This window comes from Cetorhinus maximus, chromosome 26 (assembly GCF_964194155.1).
Source record: "Cetorhinus maximus chromosome 26, sCetMax3.hap1.1, whole genome shotgun sequence".
NCBI lineage: Eukaryota > Metazoa > Chordata > Chondrichthyes > Lamniformes > Cetorhinidae > Cetorhinus > Cetorhinus maximus.
Genome location: NC_135904.1, coordinates 23159149 through 23183411, shown reverse-complemented (window position 1 = coordinate 23183411; position 24263 = coordinate 23159149). Strand labels below are relative to the sequence as shown.

General features: G+C 42.4%; 1 protein-coding gene across 1 annotated transcript in view; it reads right to left on the bottom strand.

The window, feature by feature from the left end:
• Positions 1–212: 212 nt before the first annotated feature.
• The window catches only part of LOC144668157 (cation channel sperm-associated protein 2-like), a 61143-nt gene continuing 37092 nt past the window's right edge, over positions 213–24263 (bottom strand). The window contains exons 6-11 of the mRNA XM_078529911.1: positions 21749–21927; positions 16180–16279; positions 13868–13912; positions 12897–13003; positions 3038–3196; positions 213–830 (exon numbers count right to left, since the gene is read on the bottom strand). Coding sequence (XP_078386037.1) covers positions 799–830; positions 3038–3196; positions 12897–13003; positions 13868–13912; positions 16180–16279; positions 21749–21927 — 622 coding nt within the window. The 3' untranslated portion in view covers positions 213–798. The remainder of the gene's footprint in view (positions 831–3037; positions 3197–12896; positions 13004–13867; positions 13913–16179; positions 16280–21748; positions 21928–24263) is intronic.

The following is a 24263-nucleotide window of genomic DNA, read 5'->3' as shown; positions in this document are numbered from 1 at the left end:
TTAGCCTTCATTTTTCGAGACTCCAGAGGTTGAGTTTCTCCAAATTTCCTTCTTAGCTCATCCTCTTTACACTGGGGGCTGATTTTTGCAGCTCTTTCTGCAGCCTCTATAGCGCCATCCCAGAAGGAAAAAACAGTTCGGACCAGTACTCTTATTTCCCAGTTTTTACTCGTGGTCCATTTTAAAGTATACAAGACCAGTTCAGACCAGTATTCTTACTTCCCAGTTTTTATTGCTTTTTTTCCCTGGGAAGTGTATAGCTTTCTCTCAGAAAAGTATCGCACAGACTGATTGAATTTTCACTTTCACCATCGGGTGTAAAAGAGGTAGGAGCAGATCAGCCATCTGTTTGGCACCGGGCCCAAAATTAATTTCCACTGACAATGCAAATCAACTGGTCAATCTGGTAACACCCATTTTCTGCCTGCCAGTAAGAGTAAAAATCCAGCCAAGTGTGTCACTGGGTCCATCATTCCTGAGTTACAGCATAAAAGGAAATGCCAAGTGGAGGCTTGGGCCTTCCCAAATAGAGGCAGGAAACAAGCATGTTGCCCCTCCACCTGCACCAGAACCCCAACCAAAATTCTTTGTGCAACTCAAGCGAGGAAAATAACTGAAAAATTATAGCAGCAAGAGTGAAAGTGAAAATAAAATAAACAGGGCATCAAGTTGAATTGAAATGGTTAAGTTGCGATTTTGGTAAGAACTTATTAACAAACATTGTTGCTACAGAGTTTACAATTATTATATTTTATATTCTTGAGTATACATTTTGGTTGCCTACATCTTGAAGTCTTTTTACACATCATGCATATTCAGGAGGGCCTGACCTGCAGAAAACAAAAGTACAAGTATCAAATACCTTAGATAGACTGATAATTTCATTTCATTTCTAGAATTAAGATCCCTTCTATACTTTTGGCAAATAATTCACAGTATCATGATCTGAACCTGCTTTAGATCTGGAGCTTTTTATTTAATTTTTACAGCTGGAAATAATTCTATCTGCCTACTTTTGAACCATAATAGCATTGGAAATCTACATACAAACACCAAACAGTGAGACAGGCAACACAGTGATTTACTATATTAGAGGTCCAAGGCACTGTGCTATCAAAGGTGCTGTGGGATTTACTGCAGACAAACCCAGCTTGGGTTTCTTATCATGTAAAATCAGGAGGCATTGAGCAAAAGCCAGTGGTTAGACTACAGGCAGAGGTGAACGGTGAGACGCCGTCTCAAACACCATTTCAACAAAAGCAACACACTGCTGATGCTGGAAATCTGAACTAAAAACAGAAAATGCTAGAAATAACTGGTTATGTAGCATTGGTGGAGAGAGAAAAACAGAGTTAATGGTCAGGGTTTTTGGGTCCTGCCAAGGTCAGAAAAGGAGGTGGATAAGGAGCCCAACAATACAGGCAGTAGATGGAGTGCCGGTTTCCCAACACCGTTGCCGGACCAGACATTTTAAGGGAGGCAGATTTGGGGTCTGGTAAGGCTGCCCGCCCCCACAGGGGTCTGGGTGCAGCCAAAGGCTGGCCAGTAGAGGGGTTCCCAGCCCCTGCCAACCACAGTGGTGGCCAGGCAGCTTTTTCTATTTTTTATTTGAATTCTTTACTGAGAGGCCGCCCTCATGTTGGAGTGCCCTCTCAGTTACTTACTTTTATGTAGTCTTCTGCGCCTCTGAAGCTGGAAGGCCTATAATTAGCCATCCAGCTTCAAGGGCCCACTGCCACCCTTAATTGGACAGGGAACCTGTCTCCTAGACAGTGCTTGTGTGTGCCTGGTCAAAATTCGAACGAGTGACTCTTTTCTCCTGGGGATAGGTTCGGGGCCCGGAAACAGTTACAGTTCCTGTTTCCCACCCCCAAAGTGAAAATCCAGCCTAAGGTTTCAGTTCAGTGAGCTTTCGATAGAACCACAATTTCCTATTGCCGTTGCGAAACTTCTAAAAGGTAACTTAGAAAACAACACTGGCAGAGATCTGACAGACAATCACCTTCCTAACTTTTGGTGTGGAAGAACCAGGGTGGTTTTATTTAATTCCTCGTATTTATGCTTCTACCTTTCAATTTCGTTATAATTGAAATTAAGAAAATGAGAAATAGGAGCAGGAGTCGGCCACATGGCCCCTCAAGCCAGGTCCACTTTTCAATAAGTTCAAAGCGGCACTTCAATATCAACTCCACTTTCCTGCCTGATCCCATATCCCTTGATTCCCTTAGTGTCCAAAAATCCATCAATCACAGTCTTGAACATGCTTAACTACTGAGCGCCTACAGTCCACTGGGGCAGATAATTCCAAAAGATTCACAAAGTGAAGAAACTTCTTAAATTAGTCCTATGCTGCATTGCTGAGCTAAAACATTCTGCCGCCCAATGCTCATTTGTACTGATTATTAATGTCACTTCTGCCGTTAATGATTACATGACATAATAAAGATGTCGGCATTTGACATGCAGGTTATAGAATCGTGTAGGTTACAGCACAGAAGGAGGCCATTTGGTCCATCATGTCTGTGCCACCTCTCTGCAAGAGCAATTCACCCAGTCCCACTCCCCACAATTTCCCCTGAAAATCTTTTCTCTTCAGATAATTTTCCAGTTCTCTTTTGAAAGTCATGATTGAATCTGCCTCCACCACATGTTCAGGCCGTGTATTCCAAATTCTAACTACTCACTTTATGAAAACAATTTTCCTCATGTCGCCATTGCTTCTTTTGCCAATTACCTTAAATCTGTGCCCTCTAGTTCTTGACCCCTTCGATCAATGGGAACAATTTCTCCCTATCTACTCTTTTCCTCATAATTTTAAACAACTCTATCAAATCTCATCTCAATCTTCTCTTCTCTAAGGAGAATAGCCCCAGATTCTCCAATCTATCCATTTAACTGAAGTCCCTCATTCCTGGAGGATGGCAGCCAGCTCCTGGAAGGAAGCTGCTGCTGTCTGTAACTCTTCCGCAGTCTGGTATCACCTCCTATGTTCCATCGGCATGCTCATCATTCATTTAGCACCAGTGATAGCACAAACCTGCAAGAAATTGTAGTTTCTTTCGTTCCTCTAGATTGTATTGAACTTGTTCGAGTAGTTCATAGTAATGAAACAAAGAGTCCCTTGGCCAGATGACCTTCTCTCTTGCCGCGTTACTTTTCATCAGCTTTATATTTTTACGAACGTAGCTCTCCCAGTCTGTGTAGAAATGAAACCAATGGTTTGTCATTCCTTTTGCATTTAATCGTGTGGCGTACTAACTGCTAAAAGCACACGACTAATTTTGTGATTCTACACATGAATCAGGGACCAGCCGTCACAGGGAGCTCTCAGTGGGGAGGCTGCCCTTGCAGCAGGTGCTGGGGCAATGCAAGAACATTAACTGTGGATAGGAGAAAAGGGAATGCTTTGTCTGCCTCATGCATCTCTCGACGGAGGAGCTACTCAATCACTCAGTCTAAGTAAGTCTAAGTCTGCCCTTGCGGGATTCTGACAGAAAAGCTGCAAAAGCCCCAAACTTTGGTCTGTGGTTCCTGTGGGCTTAATTTGATAAATTTTTAATATTAGTTATTTAAGGACAAGATGATGCTTAAAGCATTGTTAACATGCATATGTATATGTAGGATTTCTCAACCCGCACCAATTGAAAATAACTATCAAAGCGGGATACATCCCTCAAGATAGCACAGATATTCAACATTTAAAGGCAGTCAAGTGGGAATCTATATCAAGATGGAGATTTAAACTTGAAATCCTCAGTTAAGCACACAGCAATCTATTAAAAAGCAAAATACTGTGGATGCTGGAAATCTGGAATAAAAGCAAAATGCTAGAAATACTCAGCAGGTCAGACAATATCTTTGGAGAGGGAAGTAAAGTTAATATTTCAGGTCAATGACCTTCCATAAGAAATGGGAGAATTAGAGATGTATCAGATATTAAGCAAGTGCAGGGGCATGGGAAGGGATGGGGAGGAATAAATAAAAGGAAAGCTCTATGATAGGCTAGAAGGCAGGAGATATTAAATGACAAAGGTACAAAGCAAAAGGAGATGGTAACAGTACAAGTAAAGAAACAAATGATGGGTCTAGAGGAGGTGTAAATAGCAACAGCTACTGTTAAAAAAAAAGGGTTGTGACCTGAAATTATTGAACTCAAACTTGGGCAGGATTTTTACCTCGTTGGCCGGGCACATTGGGTAGGCCCGGGAGCAGTCGCGAAGCCAACCACTGCCCACGATCAAGCCTCAATATCGATTTCACACTTGCTGGCCAATTAACAGCCAGCCAGCATGAATCACGTACTGTAAAGCTGAGCGCTGCCTGGGTGGGGGCAGAAGGAGGGCAAGTGTGGAAGTTTGCGCATGTGCGCAGGTATGTGCACTGAAAGCTCCCTGAAGGCACAGAGCTGCCTCAGGAAGCTGAAGATCTTTACAAACACAAATGAAGAATTTAAAAATGTTAAAAACATGTCCCCTCATGTAACTCTGTCAGCGAAAATTTCCATTTAATTATTAATTTAGAGCACGTCCAGCGTATGCCTGCTGGCCGAAATATTGTGCGAATGCGCGATGACTCAGGACACTCGCCCAACATCATTTTACGCTTGAGCAGGTTGGCCGCCCACTCAGCTAAAAATTCTACCCCTTGATTCTGAAAGACTGTAAAACGTCTAATCATTTCTCACCTACATGCTGCCTCTCGGCAACACCATCCGAAAGACACAGCGTTAGTTTTCACTTGGATGATGATGGCACTCAGCTCTACATCACCACCACTGTCAATGTATCAGTATTTACATTGTCAAGGTCCATAACAATCTTCTTGTTGACTGACAATTACATTGTTTGGCAATTACGTTATTAAAACAGGTGATGGGCTTTGGTTCACCTATAAATGGGTACAGCTGTAACACTCCAGCGTGGAAGGGACTTAGAGAATCTGCTACACTGAAGAGCTGTCTTGAGAATAAACCAGCCTCAGGTGAAAGACTACCTTTGGACTCATTCTTCCATGAAAAACAAGCACTTATTGTGACTAACAACCACCTCTCTCAACTCCTCCTCTGTTACTAATTTATCAGACGATTTATGTGACATCCAGTACTGGATGAGCTGAAACTTCCTCCAATTAAATTCTGGGAAGACTGAAGCCATTGTTTTTGGTCCCTGCTCCAAACTCTGCCCTCTGGCTACCAATCCCATCCCTCTTCCTGTCTCAGATTAAGCCTGTCTATTCACAACCTTGGTGTCACATTTGATCCCAAGATGAGCTTCTGATCTCATATTCGTGCATCACTAAACCCACCTATTTCCACCACTGCAACATCGCCCAACTTCACCCCTGTATCAGCTCATCTGCTGCTGAAACTCTCACTTATGCCTTCTTAACTCTAGGCTCAAGCATTCCAATGTACTCTTAGCTGGTCTTCCACATATTTCTACCCTCTGTAAACTCAAGGTCAACCAAAGCCCTGTTGCCCATGTCTTAACTTGCAGCTAGTCCTGTTTCCCAATCACCCCTGTGCTCACTGAGCTACATTGGCTTCTGGACAAGCAACATCTTGATTTTAAAATTCTCATCCTTGTTTCATTATGAATGTGAGGCTTTACTAAATGAATACATTTTGGGACTGTCCCTTTAATTCAAGGTAAAATGGAGGAACAATGAGGGTCATGTGACTATTATGAGTTCTTCCCAACAACAAGTCATTGTGGCTTGGTTACTATGGGGACAGGGGGGGGCACAGGTTGAGACTCAGAGACAGCAAGGTGCAAAAGTTCACAGCTGTCACAGAGTTTTGGACAGAAAGAGAGAGAGGGACAGGGGGATCTCTTGGAAAGGCAAAAGGTTGCAGCTAGTGTAGTCAGCAGAAAGGAGTATTCTGCCTTTCTTTGAACGACCAGGCAGAATGTGAGAGAGAGATGAATCCCATGGCATTGTAAAGACTCTGGAAGGTTTTCCTTGATTAGGTCAGGAGGAGAAAATGCTGGAGTGGGCTTTACTGCTGGTAGTCGGTTCAGAAATTATCCAATAACCGAGGGAGGTGCCTTTAAACGGTCACTCAACATTATGACTGGGCGAAACAGGGAGACATGAGCCTATTGGAAGCTGAGTGTGACTACAGATTGTGTTCTTTAATGACTATAATCCTGTGGACACCATGCTGGAAAGTATATGTGTATATAGGGGTTATTGGTTGCATTAAGACACAAGTAAGGGTTATTTTTTAGAATAAAATAAAAACAGAAAATGCTGTAAAAACTCAGCAGGTCTGACAACATCTGCGGAGAGAGAAACAGGGTTAATGTTTTGAGTCCATATGACTCTTCTTCAGAGCTTTTCATTTTAGAGTACTAGTTGCCTAAGTTTTGTTTGATCAATGTTGCTTATAGTTTTCTTGTTACAGTAAAAGTCTCAAAACTTGTCCTGCAATTCCTTTATGTCGGTCATTGGGAATTCAAATATCTTTTTAAAAATCTCTATGGGGATAGTAACAATTTGCAAATCCCTCCATGGCTTTGTTCCTCACTATCTCTGTAATCTCCTCCGGCCCTACAACCCTCTTGAGATATATGCAGTCCTTTAATTCTGGCCTCTTGTTCATCCCCAATTGTTGAATATACCTTCAGTTGCCTAGGCCCAAGCTCTGGAATAACTCATTCTATACCTTTCAGCTTGTCTACCTGGCTTTTCTCTTTTCAGACACTCCTTAAAACTTACCTCTGACCAAGTTTTTGATCTTCTGAACTAAAATTTCCTTATGTGGCTTGGTGTTGTGCTTTGTTTTATAATGCTCCTTTGATGCTACTTGGGACGTATCATTATGTTAAAGGATCCATATAAATATGAGTTGTTGTTGTTTCTTGACCTTCTATTGAGGCCAAGGACAGAAAGGTCAAAGTGGGAGTGGGGCAGAAAATTAAAATGACAGACAACTGAAAGTTTGGAGCATACTTGTAGAGTGAATAGTGGTGTTCCTTAAGAGTCTGTATTTGGACTACCCAATGTACAGGAGACCACATTGTGGGCAGCAAATACAGTGTACTAAATTGAAAGAAGTACAAGTAAGTCATTGTTTCACCTGGAAGGAATGTTTAGCACAGTGGACAGTGAGAAGGGAGGAGATGTTTCATCTTCTGTGCATGCATGGAGAGGTGTTGTGGGAGAGGGAGGGAATGATTGAGAAGTGGGCCAGATATCACTGAGGGAGCTGTGCCTTCAGACTGTTAAAAGGGGAGAGGAGGGGAGGGTGTCTTTTGTGGTGGCATCAAGCTGGAAATGGCAAAAATGGCCAAGTATGGTCCATTGAATGTGGAGATTGGTGGTATGGAAGGTGACAAGGGGAATCTTATCATGGTTCTGAGAGGGAGGGGAAGGTGTGATAGCAGATATATAGGAAATGGGATGTGTACTATAAGGGAGTGGCACATATAGGGTTAAGGTGGAATTGAGTACTGCCCACACAGTGCTGTAAGAGAACACATGACCCGCACCTAAGGGTCAGTCTAGTGTTGGAAAGAGCCTTATGCACAAGCAAGCATGGAGACAGCTCCTAGTTTGAACCTTTTACTATATGTACATAGTTCTTGTAGCTAATAAATACTTACAGCTAACCTACTTAAACCTATGAAGACTTCATTAAGACTCATTGAACAGTATCCAACACCCAACAACATGTATAAGATATTAGGGTTTCGAGGTATAAAACTCTTCCAATTAAAATCTCTAAGTTCTGTGTTATTAATTTCTCACACTAGAGACCGCAGTTGTGCCTGACCTAACAAGGTACGAATAACTAGTGTTTATGAATCAAGTAGAATTTATTAAGAAAGATTTTACATATATTTAACAGAAAACAGTCAAGACAATATGGAAGTTCCTTATCCCTCAAGCTCCTAGGATTCCTTGAGTGTTGCCAGCACAGGCAATGTCTTTCCCTTCTACTAGCTCTGAGTGATTTTGAACTGGGTCCAGAAGAATCATACCCCAGAAGCCATGTAACACTGTGCCAACAAAGACTCCAATTTTCCAAATTTTCTCCCTGCTCTTCATTATTCTGGAATCCCTTATTTGAAAATAGTCCAAATTCACCTCTTCCATTGGCTTAGGGTGCGAGTCATCTGATGTCACCCCACCTCTGTAACTAGAGTCATGTAGACTAAAGGCAAATGTCCATCCCTTTTCCCCTGGGCTTCCAGAGTTTACATTCCATTGCAAACAAGTGTTACATCCTTTAGATACAGATTACTAAAGTATAAACAATGTCATCTCCTTTTGCAAATAGTACAGCTATCGTAAACATTCACATCAACATACTCTAACCCATTCCCACAAATACTAAAGCCATTAAGAACAAATGTTAAAAATACTTACTATCATAATGTCAAAACAGAAGGAAAAGTTCCCCTCTAATATAGGTGACCTGTCCTACAAATATATATAATCGATTAAATCAATGCATGGGTTTTGTCTAAAGATAGTGTCATCCTAAGTTCAAACTACTTTTCAGCCATTTCTTCAAACATAGAGGTGCTGAATCCAACTCTCAGACAACTTAAAATCATAAAACCATTAAGTGTAGTTTCTCACAGGCAACAGTTGCCATCCTGTAAAGTATCCCAACTGCATTGACTGCCCATTGTCTCACGAACAGAAATTCCAACTGAACCATTTAAAAAGTGGTTAACCATAAAATCCATAGATGTTATAGACCAACAATAAATCCTAAAAAATAAGATTCCTTACATACGTGATTGCTTCAGGTCCAGATAAAAAGACAGAAGCCCAACAAGTTAATACACTGCTTTATTCGGTCAGCCATATAACGGATGACATTATTGCTAACAAGGAATCAATGAATCATCTACTAAGTTAGAGTACTAATATCATTCAATGTTAATTTTAACCTAAGGAGTAACAAAATCCTTGAAAGGGCTAAATTTAATAAGTATGTCCAGCAGCCATTCGTTAATGATCTGTACAGGGTGTCTGAAGGCTGCAAATATGGAGACCTAAAATCTGAACTTATCAGGGATAGAATAGTGGTTGGAGTAGCGGACGATGCACTCTCAGACATGCTGCAAGCAAAGCAAGATCTAACCATCGAGGAAGCTATCCAGATTGTCAGGCAGTCTGGACTCCGTGTGCAGCGAGGTCCATTTTAAGAGGAGAAAGAAACCATGGTACAAAGGAAATCCCACAGTCTGGTTAGTTAAACACCATAGGAACAGGGACACTCCAGGCCAAGGGAAACATTACCCTAATCAACCAGTAGAGCGTCCATGCCAGCACTATGGAGCAAAGCACCCCCGCAAATGAGATCATTCAGCCCGATGCTTTCAGTGTAACAGAATTGGACACTTCGGCAAACTGTGCAAAGGCCAAAACAACTAAACGTGCAGAAGACCCAAAAAGTATTGACAAGGCTGAGACTGCATACGAAGAGGACACACAGCCATGCTTCTTGGGTGAGGTCAAAGATCCTGGATTTTCGTATTGGAGTGGGGACATGTCGGTTAATGGCCGTCTCACAAACTTTAAATAGGACATGGGAGGCAGTGCTATGGTCCTACTGAACAAAAAACTGTGGCTGAGGGACCTCTGGCTTCAAACAACATCCACAGCACTCTATCAGTCTGGAGGAATCCAACTTCTAGTCAGAGGCAAGACTCTGGAACCACTAAGATATGGCGACAAACAAATCTTTGAGCTGATGTACATCAGATGGAACCAGTCTTTTTCTCTCTTGAGCAGAGATGCTTGTGTAGCTCTGAAACTCCTCTAAACAGCAGATGATGTCAAGACAACCATTGTTGTAAATTTTACAGCGCTGGAAATTCCTAAGAGCTCCAACAAGAAAGAGTATCCTGACTGGGACATCAGCTCTGTACTGTCTTCTCTCTTTGCAGAGACAGTTTGTCCATTTTCATTACAGGTGCCAGAAAGCTCTCATTGGTCATACCAGCCAACCACTCAGATGGTTACCATGAAGCCTCCAGTGGAGGATAGACAAGAGAGCAACCAACAACCAGGAAAGCCTCAACTCTCAATCTCCAAATCAACAGAGTTTACCTGCAATGGCAGAGTCTACCAGTCTTCCGACAGTAGTACGAACAAGCTATGGAAGGGTTATGATGCCTCCAGGCCACCTGAACCTATAAACACAGAGACTTGAAGGGGGGAGATAGAGTAGTAAGAACAATGTAAATATAAGAGGTAAACGAGAATAACTTGAAATACACTGGATGAAGACTTGAAGGAGGTGTACTATAAGGCCTTGGCACATATAAGGTTAATGTGGATCTAAGTACATTATCGCCTGCACAGTAATGTACAGAAACACATGACCGGCACCCAGAGGGGTCAGTCTAGTGGCGGACAGAACCGTGTGCACAAGCAAGCATAGAGACGGATCCTAGCCTTGAATCCTTCCCTATTTATACGTACATAGTTTTTGTAGTTAATAAATACATACAGTTAACCTACTTATGACTACAAAGACTTCATTAAGACCCACCAAACGGTATCCAATACCTTACAACAGGACGGACACAAATGAGTGCCCTCAACCATGGTGGAGGGGAATCCTTGATTGAGGAAAAAGGCGTATTGGAAGCATTGGTATAGAAGGTGGCATCGTCAGAACAGAGGTTGACAGAGAAACCAGGAGTTCAACTACTTCAGATCATAACCACTGTCCCCATTTTTTTTGGAAAGCAGCTATAGGTTGGGCATCCAAAATGAGGCACCTCAGGACCAATTTTCAGATTTTCCTGGATTTTGGACAACAACATTAACAGTGCATGGGTAGTTCTGGCAGGGTTGGGTGGGGTCACGGGTCGATCAGGTCGACTTGGAGCATGGAAACTAGATTGGTGGGCCACTGTAAGCAAAGTGGTGAAGCCGATAACTAATCCAGTGCGCCACTGAGAACTAGCATCTCAGCCAAGTTCTCCCACTATTTGGACAATAGGTCTGAATTTCATTTAACTGAATATCCAAATAGAATATTTTCAAAAATGTCTGGTTTTCAGACAATTCTGCTTTTTGTTCAGCCGAATTTTGGTCATCTAACCTGTACTTGTAATGATTCTGCTCTTATTTACACCCACTCTGGAGCTATCTTTTTGTATCTTTGCTTTTCCCATTACTGATCCTTTTGCCTTGCACCATCACCCCTTTGTCACTTTAACTCTCCTGCCTTCCCCCCTATCACAGAGCTACCCAGTTATTTCTTCCTCCCTTTGCATGCCTCTAAACTTGCTTAAAACCTGCTGCATCTCCAATTCTTTCCACATCCAACGAAAGTCATCAGCTTGAAACATTGGCTGAGATTTTCCAGCCCCACCATGGCGGGAACCACCGTGGGTGATGCAGTGGCCCAGCCAAAAGTCCAAAGACTTTTTGTGGGCCTGGACAATCCTGGCAGTGGGCAGGGCCAGAAAATCCCACCCATTGGCTTTGTTTCTCTCCACAGATGCTGCCTGACTCACATTTTCTGTTTTCATTAACAATCTGACCTTGAGTAGGTTCACATTTAAGAATGTAAATTTGCACTGCTAATTTTGCAGTCTGCAGTCTTTTACTGAAAGGTGTTAAGAAACACAAATACTTACCTTAATTTTAAATTGATAGTCGGAGGTCGGGAACTCAGGTATCCTGCGCATGCGCTAGCTGGGAAATGGCCGCACATGTGCAATTGATGCCTTTTTACCATCTTTAAGCCAGGGACTGGCCCTGTGCACCTGCGCAGAAGGAAAAGAAGCAAAGAAGTGAAATAGTGCTACAATTGCAGGTCAGGTGACCTGAACCAGAGTCCCAAACCAGGGAGAAGGTCCCAGAAAGGAAGTCCCAGGCAGAGACAAAGACAGGGATCAGGAATAGCTCCCCCTAAATAAAGTTAGAAGTGAGGAGCAGAGAAATAGGCTCTAAATTAAAGACAGAGCTGCAGGGAGCAGACTTGAAGCAAAGTGGGCTTGAGAGAAGCCCAGAAGATCTGAGAGAGTAGCCGAAGATTTGTGACTCAGTGCTGTGTGGCGTAGGGGCAAAGGTACCCATTTGGCGCAAAGGCGTTCTGCATGGTATGGCCGAGGATCCGAAATTATGCATCTTGGAAGATGAAACTTGAGTGTACTCAGAAAGGAATCTCAGAAGGCGAGACTGACACCCTGGAGATGGATCCTTGTTGAAGTGAGTTCCACAAATGGGGAGATTGCAAAACCTTGTGAGAAAAGCAAAGTTTCAGTGAGACTGGTTGACTCACAATGTGACAAGCGTCTGGGTGGGTTGTTGAGAACTCCATAGAATCTGCTTTGGTCACACCTGTCATTTACTTTGAAGCACGGTGTATCTGACCATAGTTCGCCTGTTAATTCACTTGTACCTCATACTTACCCTGAATGTTAGAGCATAAGATATATATTGTAAATTGTTTTATCTTTCTGAATTTGTATGCATCTGTGTGGATATTGCTGGGTGAAGGAATGGTGAATATTTGAAACATTTTCTTGCATTTTTATTGCGATCTTTCCAACCTTTTTGTCTAGTGTAATATACTTCAATTTTCTTGTTTAATAAATGTTTCATTCTTTGTGTTAAAAGTTCATCAGCAGACTCCTGTGAATTTGTTCAGTAACTTTCCTCCACGGCTTCAAAGGAAAGTCAGGATCTATCAAGCCAGGTTTCACTCTGGGATCTGACATGTCCAGTGTGATCAGCTGGGATCGTAAAAAAAGCAAGATACTCTGCAAAAGGAACTTTACAATTTGTATTGTTTAAAAAAATACTGTTTAGTACAAATGGAAAAATCAGTAATATGGTACTTCTGAAATTGGTTATAAGTTTTGAAAGCTATAAAGCAAATTCATATTTCAAATTTGTTTTCATTCATCCCTTACCTTTAGCTGAAGGTTTAAAAGACACAGAACTTGAATGACTTGCAACGCTGCTTGTTCTAAAATCTAATTCGCTTGGATGATTTACCTCAGAATCTGACACTTTATCTCTGCATGAAGTAAGTAGTAGAAATTGAAAGATGCAATGTACTCTGTTATAAGTCAGTTTGCCCACATTCAAGTTGTCTCCCCTTTTCACCTGGAGGGACTAACTCATTTCCACAGGCACATTCCAGTAATTCACTAGGATGGCTAATTTTTCTGCATGAATGTCACCAGGTTGCATAAAGGTCACCATAACACAACCCAATCCAATATCCACCAAAAAGTTTAAATTCTCCATGCTGATTTTAATGAAAATGATCATACAGGAACAAAAGGTGGGATTTTTTTGTTTTCCACTCATGCCAAATTTTAAATTATCGACAGAAATTTCATTTCCCAGATGTTCAGACACCTATACGTTCCAGTAGGAATTACAAGAAGGCATCAGAAGCAGAGACATGGATTGATTCTTCTCCTTCTTTAATCAGGAACACAAAAGCCAACCCATACCAGCTATCCTGGCTGTGATCGCAATTCAGGATAGATCAAGGCAGAACTTAGGCATCTCCTGTTATGCTTGACTCAATTCTGCATGGAACAGCATCCATGAAGTCATCAGGGAAGCATTTCCATAACTCATTTTTTTTAACAACATAAATTTCTGCTGCTTATTTTGCAATCTGTGGGCATTTTCTCTCCCAAAATCAATGACAAGATCATTTAACAAAAGGAACTTAATCATTTTCTTTTTAAAAATAAAAATTTAGGCTACCAAACTGATTAAAAATGGCTAAATACTGCACATCTGAAATATAAACAGAAAATACTGGAAAATGCAGCTCTGTACTAGCTCTGTAAACACCTATTTTTTAATACTTACTATAAGGCATTCACTTTAATATATTAAATAAGAACTGCAAGACACTTACGGTTTGCTCAGAACATCTTTCAAGCTCATTTGCTGGCTTAACCGCCTGAAAATTGATAATAATAGTCGGTAATTTTCTTTTATCTTGCCCATCTAGTTTTCCCACCTCATAACATATGCGTCCAAACTCCTCCTGGGTTTCTGGCCATGCCTCTTCAAGAAACTAAACAACACAATTAAGGCAGGCTTCCACCCTGGTGTCCTAGCCAATATTTACGTCTTAACCGACGTAACTAAAACAGATTATCAGGTCATTATCGCATTACAGTTTGCGGGTTATTGTTGCGGTCAAATTGGCTGCCGTGTTTTCTACAAAAGCGACGACAAAAATACTTTAGTGGCATTAAAGCGTTCTGTACTTCCTGAGGTCACAAAAGGTACTTTCAAGCTTCTTCTATTTCTTTTTCTTCACCAGTGGTAACCCAGAATGACACTAAAATTAGTCACTGGGGTCAAAATTCGGTCTGGTAGCACATGTTGCTTGGGTGCAATAGATTCCACTCAGGGACCAAAATGGCTGCAAATCACAGCAGAATTGGTGTGGTGAGGGCTTTAGTGGGAATGCAGCTGACAATTGTGGTAAGTATGCAGAGCAGGCAGGTCATGATGTTAATCAAATGCAAAAATCTACGGGGAGTCATGTGGCAGGTGCTAAAGAATTTTTGCTTGATTTCACGTTTTCTCTACATGGCTGCGGTGGTAGACATTGCCCTTGGAATACAGCATGATTGAAAGAATGAGCAGAGGCAGGAAAAGCTGCTGGAAGGAGGAGGATGAGGAGCGGAGAATGGCTCTCAGCGGGAGACCATATTTGTCCAGGGCAATATTCCTTCCTGAGCCTCGGCAAAGAACAAGGTGTGAGTCATCTGCACTTCAGTAAGGACACCCTCACTGAAATTTGTCAGTTGCTGCTGCCACAACTGCTTCCATTTTTTTATGGGATGTGCGTGTCACTGGCTAAGCCAGTATTTATTGCCCATCCCTAACTGCGCTTGAGAAGCTGGTGGTGAGCCGCCTTCTTGAACCATTGCAGTCCATGTGCTGTAGATACACCCTCAGTGCTGTTAGGGAGGGAGTTCCAGGTTTTTGATTCAATGATAGTGAAGGAACAGCGATATAGTTCCAACGCAGAATGGTGTGTGACTTGGAGGGGAACTTGCAGGTGGTGATGTCCTGCTGCCCAGATTGCATCTGCTGCACTGTTTTTCTAGGTACACAAGAGCCTTGGTAAATTGCTGCAGGACACCATGTAGATGGTCACACTGCTGCCACAGTGCACAGTGGTGGAGGAATGGAGGAAATTAATGCTTAAGGTGATGGATGGGGTGCCGATTAAGTAGGCTGCTTTGTCATGGTTGGTGTTGAGCTGTTTGGGTATTGTTGGAGCTGCATTCATCCAAGCAAGTGACGAATATTGCATCACACTCTTGACTTGTGCTTTGCAGATAGTGGCCAGGCTTTGGGAAGTCAGGAGATGAACTACTCACCACAGAATTCCTAGCACCTGATCAGCTCTTGTAGCCACAATATTTATATTGCTGGCCCAGTTTAGTTCCTGGCCAATGGTAAACCCCAGGATGTGGATGGTGGGGATTCCGCAATGGTAATACCATTGAATATCAAGCAGGGATGGTTAGATTCTCTTTTGTCGGAGATGGTCATTATCTGGCACTTGCGTGGGGAGAATGTTGCTTGCCACTCGACAGCTCAAGCTTGAATGTTCTCCAGGTCTTACTGCATGCTGCAAAAAGACTGTTTCAGTATCTGAGGAGTTGCGAATGGTACTGAACATTGTGTAATCATCAGCGAACATTGATATTTCTGACCTTATGTTGAAAGGAAGATAATTGATGAAGCAGCGGAAAATGGTTCTGCCTCAGACACTACCCTGAGGAACTCCTGCAGTGATGCCCTGGGGCTGGGATGATGGACCTCCAAAAACCACAACCATCTTCCTCTGTGCCACCACCTTCTCAAGGGCAAGTAGGGATAGGCAATAAATGTTGACCTTGCCAGCAGTGCCCACAAACTGTGAATGAATAAAATAATCTACTAATAATAAAATAATAGCTAGTGGGGATCACTATACAGTAATCAGGGGCATGAATCATAATTCCTGCTGTGCCTGACCTGGAACTTCCTTATATTAACACTAGGTGCCAAAGGTAGGAAAATGACCCGTTTCAAAAAAAAGACATGCTTTCAGTAAAAAGAAATCACATAAGCAAATATACAATGCAGCACATTATTATATGGTATGTGTTTTCTACATGTTCAATATCATACAGACTAGAACATAACATTGCCTTGTACCTCTGCATAATCTGTAGTTTAAAATGGTCTGCTCTTCTTTGGGCTTCAAGTTGCTTAATTTGTGCTGCTAGATCTTTCCTTATGGTCTGAAAATTGCTCACTGTGGGTAAAAATAAATTGAAACTACAGAAAATCTTTGCATATGCATTTTGAAATAATAGTGCAGATATTACTTTCAATGTTAAGTCTTAAGTTATAGTCCAGTAAAATGTGCATATTGCCCGCTTGATTTAAAATTACTTTTAACACATCAAGGATATTGTGCGCAAAACACACAGTCTGATTGCATTCTTCTGGTTGTTGGTGCACCAGATTGGACTCATTAGGTGTCAACTGCAGAATCAAATTAACATCTTCAATCAGTCCTTTCACCACAATGTATTTCATGTGATATTTCTGAAGTTGAGTATAATATGTCTGTGTAAGTGACAGCATTGGATAACTAGTCATGATAGGGTTACAACGTCCCCCGAGTTCTTTAGGTCCCAAGCTTTGCCACCCTCCATTTCCTTTATGATATAAGTAGCCTTCTCAAAAGGATTTCGTGTTTTTTATTGCCTTGGACTTCCTCCAATCTTTTCCATTCTATGAAGTACCGTCTCATTTGGCAAGCATTTATATCCTCAGACTAGCACAAAGATCTTCATAGCCAATGAAGTACTTTTGAAGTATAGTCACTGTTGTTATGTAGACAAAAGTGGCAGCCAAATTGCACAAAGCAAAATTCAACTCACAGCACCGAGATAAACGACCAGATAATCTGTTTTAGTAATGTTAATTAGGGAATAAATAAGGACAGGACACCAGGAGAACACCCCTGCCTTTTTTTACATCCATCTAAGAAGCAGATGGGTTTCAGTCTAATATCTCATCCAAAAGACAGTACCTCTGACAGTGCAGCACTCCTTCAGTACTGCACTGAAGTGTCATCCTGGATTATTTGCTCATGTCTCTGAAATGGGGCTTGAAAACCTCAACCTTCTGACTAGAAGAAGTGTGCTACCACTGAACCAAGACTGTCACATTACCAAGTGATGGTAATGTCATTGAATGTCGTGGGGAGATGGTTAGATTATTTTTTATATTCGTTCATGGGATGTGGGCATCGCTGCCTAGGCCAGCACTTATTGCCCATCCCTAATTGCTCTTGAGAAGTTGGTGGAGGTGCAGCCCATGTGTAGTAGGAATGCCCACAGTACTCTTAGGAAGGGAGTTCCAGGATTTTGACCCAGCCACAGTTAAGGAACAGCAATATAGTTCCAAGTCAGGATGGTGTGTTGGCTTGGAGGGCAACTTGCAGGTGGCGGTGTTCCCATGCATCTGGTACCCTTGTCCTAGGCGGTAGAGGTAGAGGGTTTGGAGGGTGCTGTCTAAGGAGACTTGATGAGTTGCTGCAGTGCATCTTGTCGATGACACACACAGCTGTGACTGTGTGTCGGTGGTGGAGGGAGTGAATGCTTAAGGTGGTGGATGGGGTGCCATTCAAGTGGGCTTCTTTGTCCTGGATGGTGTTAAGCTTCATGAGTGTTGTTGGAGCTGCACTCTTCCAAGCAAGTGACTCCTGGCACACTCCTGACTTGTGCCTTGTAGATGATGTACAGGCCGAGTTATGCTCCACAGAATTCCCAGCTTCTGACCTGCCCTTGTAGCCACAGTATTTATATGACTGGTCCAGTTCAGTTTCTGGTCAATGGTTACTCCCAGGTTGTTGATAATGGGGGATTTGGTGATGGTAAGTGCCAGTGAATGTCATGGGGAGATGGTTGGATTCTCTCTTGTTGGAGATGGTCATTGCTTGGCATTTGTGAGGTACGAATTGCCATTAACAGCCGAAGCCTGAATGTTGTCCAAGTCTTGCTACGTACAGACACAGACTGCTTCAGTATCTGAGGAGTTGCGAATAGTGCTGAACATTGTGCAAGGATTGATCCTCCAGCTTGATGGTAATGGTAGAGTGGGGGATATGCTAGGCCATGAGGTTGCAGATTATGATTGCGTACAATTCTGTTGCTGCTGATGGCCCACAGCGCCTCATGGGTGCCTAGTTTTGAGTTGCCAGATCTGTTCGAAATCTATGCCATTTAGCACAGTGGTAGTGCCACACAACATGCTGGAGGGTATCCTCAATGTGATGAAAGAACTTCGTCTCCACAAGGACTGTGCAAAGGTCACTCCTACCAATAATGTCATGGACAGATGCATCTGTGACAGGTAGATTGGTGAGGTCAAGGTCAAGTACGCTTTTCTCTGTTGTTGGTTCTCCCATCACCTACTGCAGACCCGGTCTAGCAGCTATGTCCTTTAGGGCTTGGCCAGTTCGGTCTGTAGTGCTGCTACCAAGCCACTCTTGGTGATGGACATTGAAGTCCCAAACCCAGAGTACATTCTGAGCCCTTGCCACCCTCAGTGCTTCCTCCAAGATGTGTTCAGCATGAAGGAGTACTGATTCATCAGCTGAGCGGGAACAAAAGGTGGTAACCAGCAGGAGGATTCCTTGCCCATGTTTGTCATGATGCTACGAGACTTCATGGGGTCCAGATTCTATGTTGAGGACACCCAGGGCAATCCCTCCCAACTGTATACCACTGTGCCACCACCTCTGGTAGGTCTGTCCTATCAGTGGGACAGGACATACCCAGGGATTGTGATGCTGGTGCCTGGAACATTGTCTGTAACTGTCTATGATTCCATGAATATGACTATATCAGGCTAGTTGCCTAACTAGCCTGTGGGACAATTTTGGTACAAGCCCCCAGATATTAGTAAGGAGGACTTTGCAGTGTCAACAGACCTTGATATACAGCAATTGTGTAGAACACAAATAGTGGTATATTGTTTCCCCTCTTTGAGATCATTCTGTGTGGCACTAAATGAACATCATGCAGCTAGGTTGACTTACAATGATTTGTTGTGTGAAATCCCTTTCGGACCTTCTTGAATCCATGTCGTTTGTTCATTACATTTCTCACGTTCCACACCTACTTCCCCCTGTCCAACTCATGTATAAAAATGGTTTTGGTCTCGTTCCTAAATAATACCTGCTTCGAATGCATCTGGCTGTTGCACTGCTCTTTTGAGGCTAAATTCTGAACAAAACAAAGCTGAGAGTTTTCACCATTCAATACCCCTTATTTCCTTCCCATTGTCTTGCTTCTCCTTAAGATGTTGAGCAATGTTATGATCTGGTTGCACCTCCATCACAACTCTCCAATTGCTGATTTAAGAGACCAATTTTCCTAACTTATGCATCTTAAAGGGGGTGTCAGTAAGCTACTTGACCATGGAGACCATCATAGCTAAACCCATCATGGTGTTGCCTGACATCCACATAGTGACTGAAAGACTATCCACACAGTTGATTTATCCTTGGGGCATTCTAGAACTGCCACTGTGACTGCAGCTGAGAATGGCTATCGGTTCTTTCTGGTTCTTTGAGGTTGAATGGGACATTGACCTTCGGGCAGCTTTGTGGCTCTGAATTTTTTTTAAGCTCATCAGGAAACCACGGAGCTGTCCAAAGGTCAACAGTAGCGGTGCAGAAACTAGGGGCTCATGGTGGGTTGTTGTAGGGGTGGGTGGGAGGTTGGGTGGTGTTGGAGGGGTAGGTGGGAGGTTGGGTGGTGTTGGAGGGATGTGGGGATGGTTGGGAGTGTTGGAGAGGTGGAGGGGTAGGTTGAGGATGTTGGAGGGGTGGGGTAGGTTGGGGGATGTTGGAGGAGTGGGGGGAAGTTGGCGGATGTTGGAGGGGTGTGGGGTAGGTTGAGGGCTGTTGGAGGGTTGGGGGTGTTTGATTGTTGGGAGTAAGTTGCAGGCTCTTGGGGAGTGGGGGAGAAGATCGGAGGGCGTTGGAGAAGTGGGGCTAGGTTTGGGAGTGTTGGAAGGATGGGGGGTTGTTGGTTAGATTGGGGGTATTGGAGGGATGGGGGTGATGTTGGAGGTGTTAAAGGGGCGAGACAGGATTGAAAAGATTACAAGGTAAATAGGTAGGAGCAGAGCGGCAATCTGACTCTGGCTGCCACTCTGTGGAAGTTCAAGCCTTTTGTGTCCTTGCCCCTTAAAAGTCGCACAGAGGCAGCTGAGGGTTCCAATGCTTCTCACTGACAGCAAAGACCCATGTTGTTCAATCATTCCACTTCGTTGCTCAGGGGTCATTTGATTTTTCTACCTGTGAGATTACTGATAAAATCGAATCCAATTATACCCCTTCTATGAAATAGTTATATTGAATAATATCATGCACCCAGGCAGGAGAAAGTCTTCTAATTCTTCTACAGAATGAAAAAGTTCTTGTGCCATTTATCTGGGTTGCAAGTATTGAATCTTTCCCTCATATATGAATTTACTGTCACTGTGTTCATATGGTACAGTGTGCGGAATATGTTAATGAGGGCTGAGGCAGTCGCCAAAATCAGTGTTATCATCTGCATAATGTTATAAATAACCAATAGGATAATTTCCTGTCAAATTAACAATATTGCACGATACTGATAAAGTAAAATTTGTACTCTTCAGTTTGTTTAATAGTCGCAATGGAATAACTTAAAGGATACATGCAAAGCAACACTGCATTATTCATTGCTGCTCTTAGTATTAATGACACATGCTGCGCATATGTTAGACGATATTTGTAACCAGATGCCAACAATGGGCGTCATCATTTTACTAGTACCTTTCTATGATTGGTGAATCGTTTGGTAAATCTTGAAAGGGGGAAAATATCATGCATGATTGAGGGGGAGGGTTAAGCTGGAGCGGGTAGAGTGGGGAATAAGGGGCCTGGGAAGTGGACAAGCACCAAGACCGATGATTTCTCTCCCTGACCCTGCACTTACCCATTGATTGGGGTGGGGGGATGATTGCAGGTAGGGAACAGAAATGCTCACAATTGTTTGGAAAGGACCCTATCCATTCAGCTATGCCTCAGTAAATAGCACTCCAGCTGCTGAGTCAGTATGTTTTGAGTTCAAATCCCATTCAAAAGACTTGAACAGAAAAATTTAGGCTGACATTTCAGTGCAGTACTGAGGAACTGCTACATAGTCGGAGGTGCTGTCTTTTGGATGGGATGTTAAACTGAGGCACCAACTTCTCTCTCAGCTGGATGTCGAAGATCTGCTATTTCAAAGAAGAGCAGGTGTGTTATTCCCGGTGTCCTAGCCAATATCTGTCATTCAATCAGCATCACTAAAACCGATGTTCTGGTCATTATTACATTGCTGCCTGTGGGATCTTGCTGTGTGCAAACTGGCTGCCATGTTTCCTGCATTATGAACAACAGTGACCACACTTCAAAAAAGTAGTGATAAAACACTTTAGAATGTCCTGAGGTTGTGAAAGGTGCCACAGAAATTCAAGCCTTTCTTTTTGACTACATATTTTGATGTACGATCCTAAATGTTAAATAAAAACAATTAATTACGGAATGGATTACAGAATGAGATTGCTGAAATGCCCTTAAATACAATTATTCTTTGTGGCTATTTTAAACAAACAAGTACCAAGACTCTTAACATCTCGTCTATTCTTTAGTGGTAATGCTTAACTAAAAAATACACAATGCTTTGCTTACCCATTATCCCTACAATTATATTTCTGAATATGAAGGAGCCAATCAGGATCCAGAGCATTATATATATCCCAGTTCCAATTTTGTCAACTTCATTTACTTGCCATATATCGAGAAGCAGAGCGTGCCAATGGTCCAAGGTAAATAATTGGAAAAGGGTCTGCAATGTGTTGAGGATACCCCTGGTAAAAATAATCAAAATAGTTTAGTTAATTGTTTTCTAACACATGTTATCAAAGTAAACAAAAATATAATAAAGGCAAAATACTGCAGATGAAACAAAAACAAAAAATGCTGGAAAAACTCAGCAGGTCTGACAGCATCTGTGGAGAGAGAGAGACAGAGATAACGTTTCAAGTCGATATGACTCTTCTTCAGATCTCAAGGGAGGTAGAGATGTGGTGAAATACTTGCCCCAATGTTATTGATCATCCTCTTGTTTTTCATTCTTCTTATCTTCATCAATTGTTGAACTAACCAAAAAAAGTTGTCTGATCACAGTTCAGTAGCTTTGACAATTTAGCCTCCTGTTGCCTGACCCACCCATTTTGCAAAGACCTCGTGGTAACTCCCCCATATCCAGAGAAATGAGAACTGCGGAGCTGCCATTAATCTGTCTTTGCCACCACAATGAAGTCCAAAACCAAGCTGTTTCCAGTAACAGCATTTATGCCACCAGTAGGAAAGCTGTCTCTCAATCAACAGAAATCAGAAGTTTCTCCTTTCTTTCCTCATTAAATATCATACACCAGTATACTGCAATATCCATGGAGGCTGAAAAATGAATTGATTTGAGAACAGCTTTGCAGGAGTTTTGCAGACATAGGCAAACACAAACATCAGGCAACATCACAGTTTCACTGTTTTACTGTTTATTTCACTTTAATAAAATCAATTAGTATGTCTCCAAAGATCAAAGTCCATCTGTCACTATTCTGTGATCTGACTGGTCTGTTAGCTGAAAACAACAATTAAGTTCCTTTTCTATAATCTGCTTTTTCCATTAATTGAAATCAAAAATAAAGCTCTATGATTTGATTGGTCCCTTAGCTAATAACCATGTTGAAGTAACAATTATTGTTTCAATGATATCTACTCTTTGCATCAGGTGTGTTTCAGTAGGCAGTACTCTTGCCTCCCAGAAGGTTGTGGTTTCAAATCCCACTCCAGAACTTGAGCTCAAAAAATCTAGGTTGACACTGATACTCCAGTGTAGTACTGAGGGAATTCTGCACTGTCAGAGGTGCCATCTTTCAGTTGAAAAGTTAAACTAAGGTCCTATCTGCTCTCTCAGGTGGACATAAGAGATCCCATTACAGTATTTTGAAGAAGTGCAGGGGAGTTATCCCTGGTGTCCTGGTCAATATTTATCCCCCCATTAGCATCAAAAAAAGCAGAATACCTGGCCAATATCACATTGCTGTTTGTGGAAATTAGTTGCACACAAAGTGGCTGAGAGATTTCTGACATTGCAACAGGGACTACACTTCAAAAAGTGCTTCATTGGCTGCCTTAAGCACCTTGAGACATCTTCTGGTTATGGAAGCCTCTTAAAAAAGCCCTTCTTTCTTTACTAGTTCCTGAAAGTTTACTCCCACTGAGTATAATGTCAAAAATGACTGGTAATAATAATACTAATTGATGTTAATAAAAATCACTAACGGCACTTGACATGAATGAATCTGGTTCAGATTGATGGTGTAAATTCCTCTTCCCTTTGATAACAGTGATATTACTAAAATTGAACCGTGTTAACCCATTATTGTCGACATAAATGCGCAGCACAAAATTTTTCATAATAAGCTCTAAATTGTCAGATTCCTTCATGGAGGTTACACGAGCCCAACATGATCCTGATCAATGCAAAATTCCAGCCCATGACTCTGTGATAGGACTCTGTCCTTTATTGAAGAAAACAGCAGCAAAGGTCAAAACCAGAAACTACCTACTAACTAAACTTGCTGCTGCCACAACACTCCAGATCTCAGCACTTTCCCTATCATAATCTGCAGCAAAGTACTGTACACCTGTCTGGCAAAGGTCATCACACATACACACACACACACACATCTTGTTGACACTCAATTGAATGCAACAGTGCACATTATAACTGGAAACCTCTGCTCAACACCCCTCCCCTGGATTTCTGTCTCCGCAAACATTACTCCGCCACACATCTGCCCAACTGATGAAAACTCACTAGCTGGTTGAAACCATCTGTGTTGTATCTCATTTATTACTCCATGGTGACCCACCTACTGCGTGTCTTCCGTCTCAGCGCCCCAAATAGAGCACCCTTCCTGAGCAAGATCTACCCCAGCAGACATCCTTTGGATCAAGGAATGGGAAACATGGGAAGTCACTAACAAGTTCCTTGTGACAAACCCCATTTGTTGCAGGCTTTGAACTGTCATGATGACAGTGGTCCTTATTAAACAGGTTCAGGACATCCAGGGCCTCTCATGCAGCCAACCTCCATCAGTACAAGCCCCTTATGCAGTTGTGGAAAGACACAAAC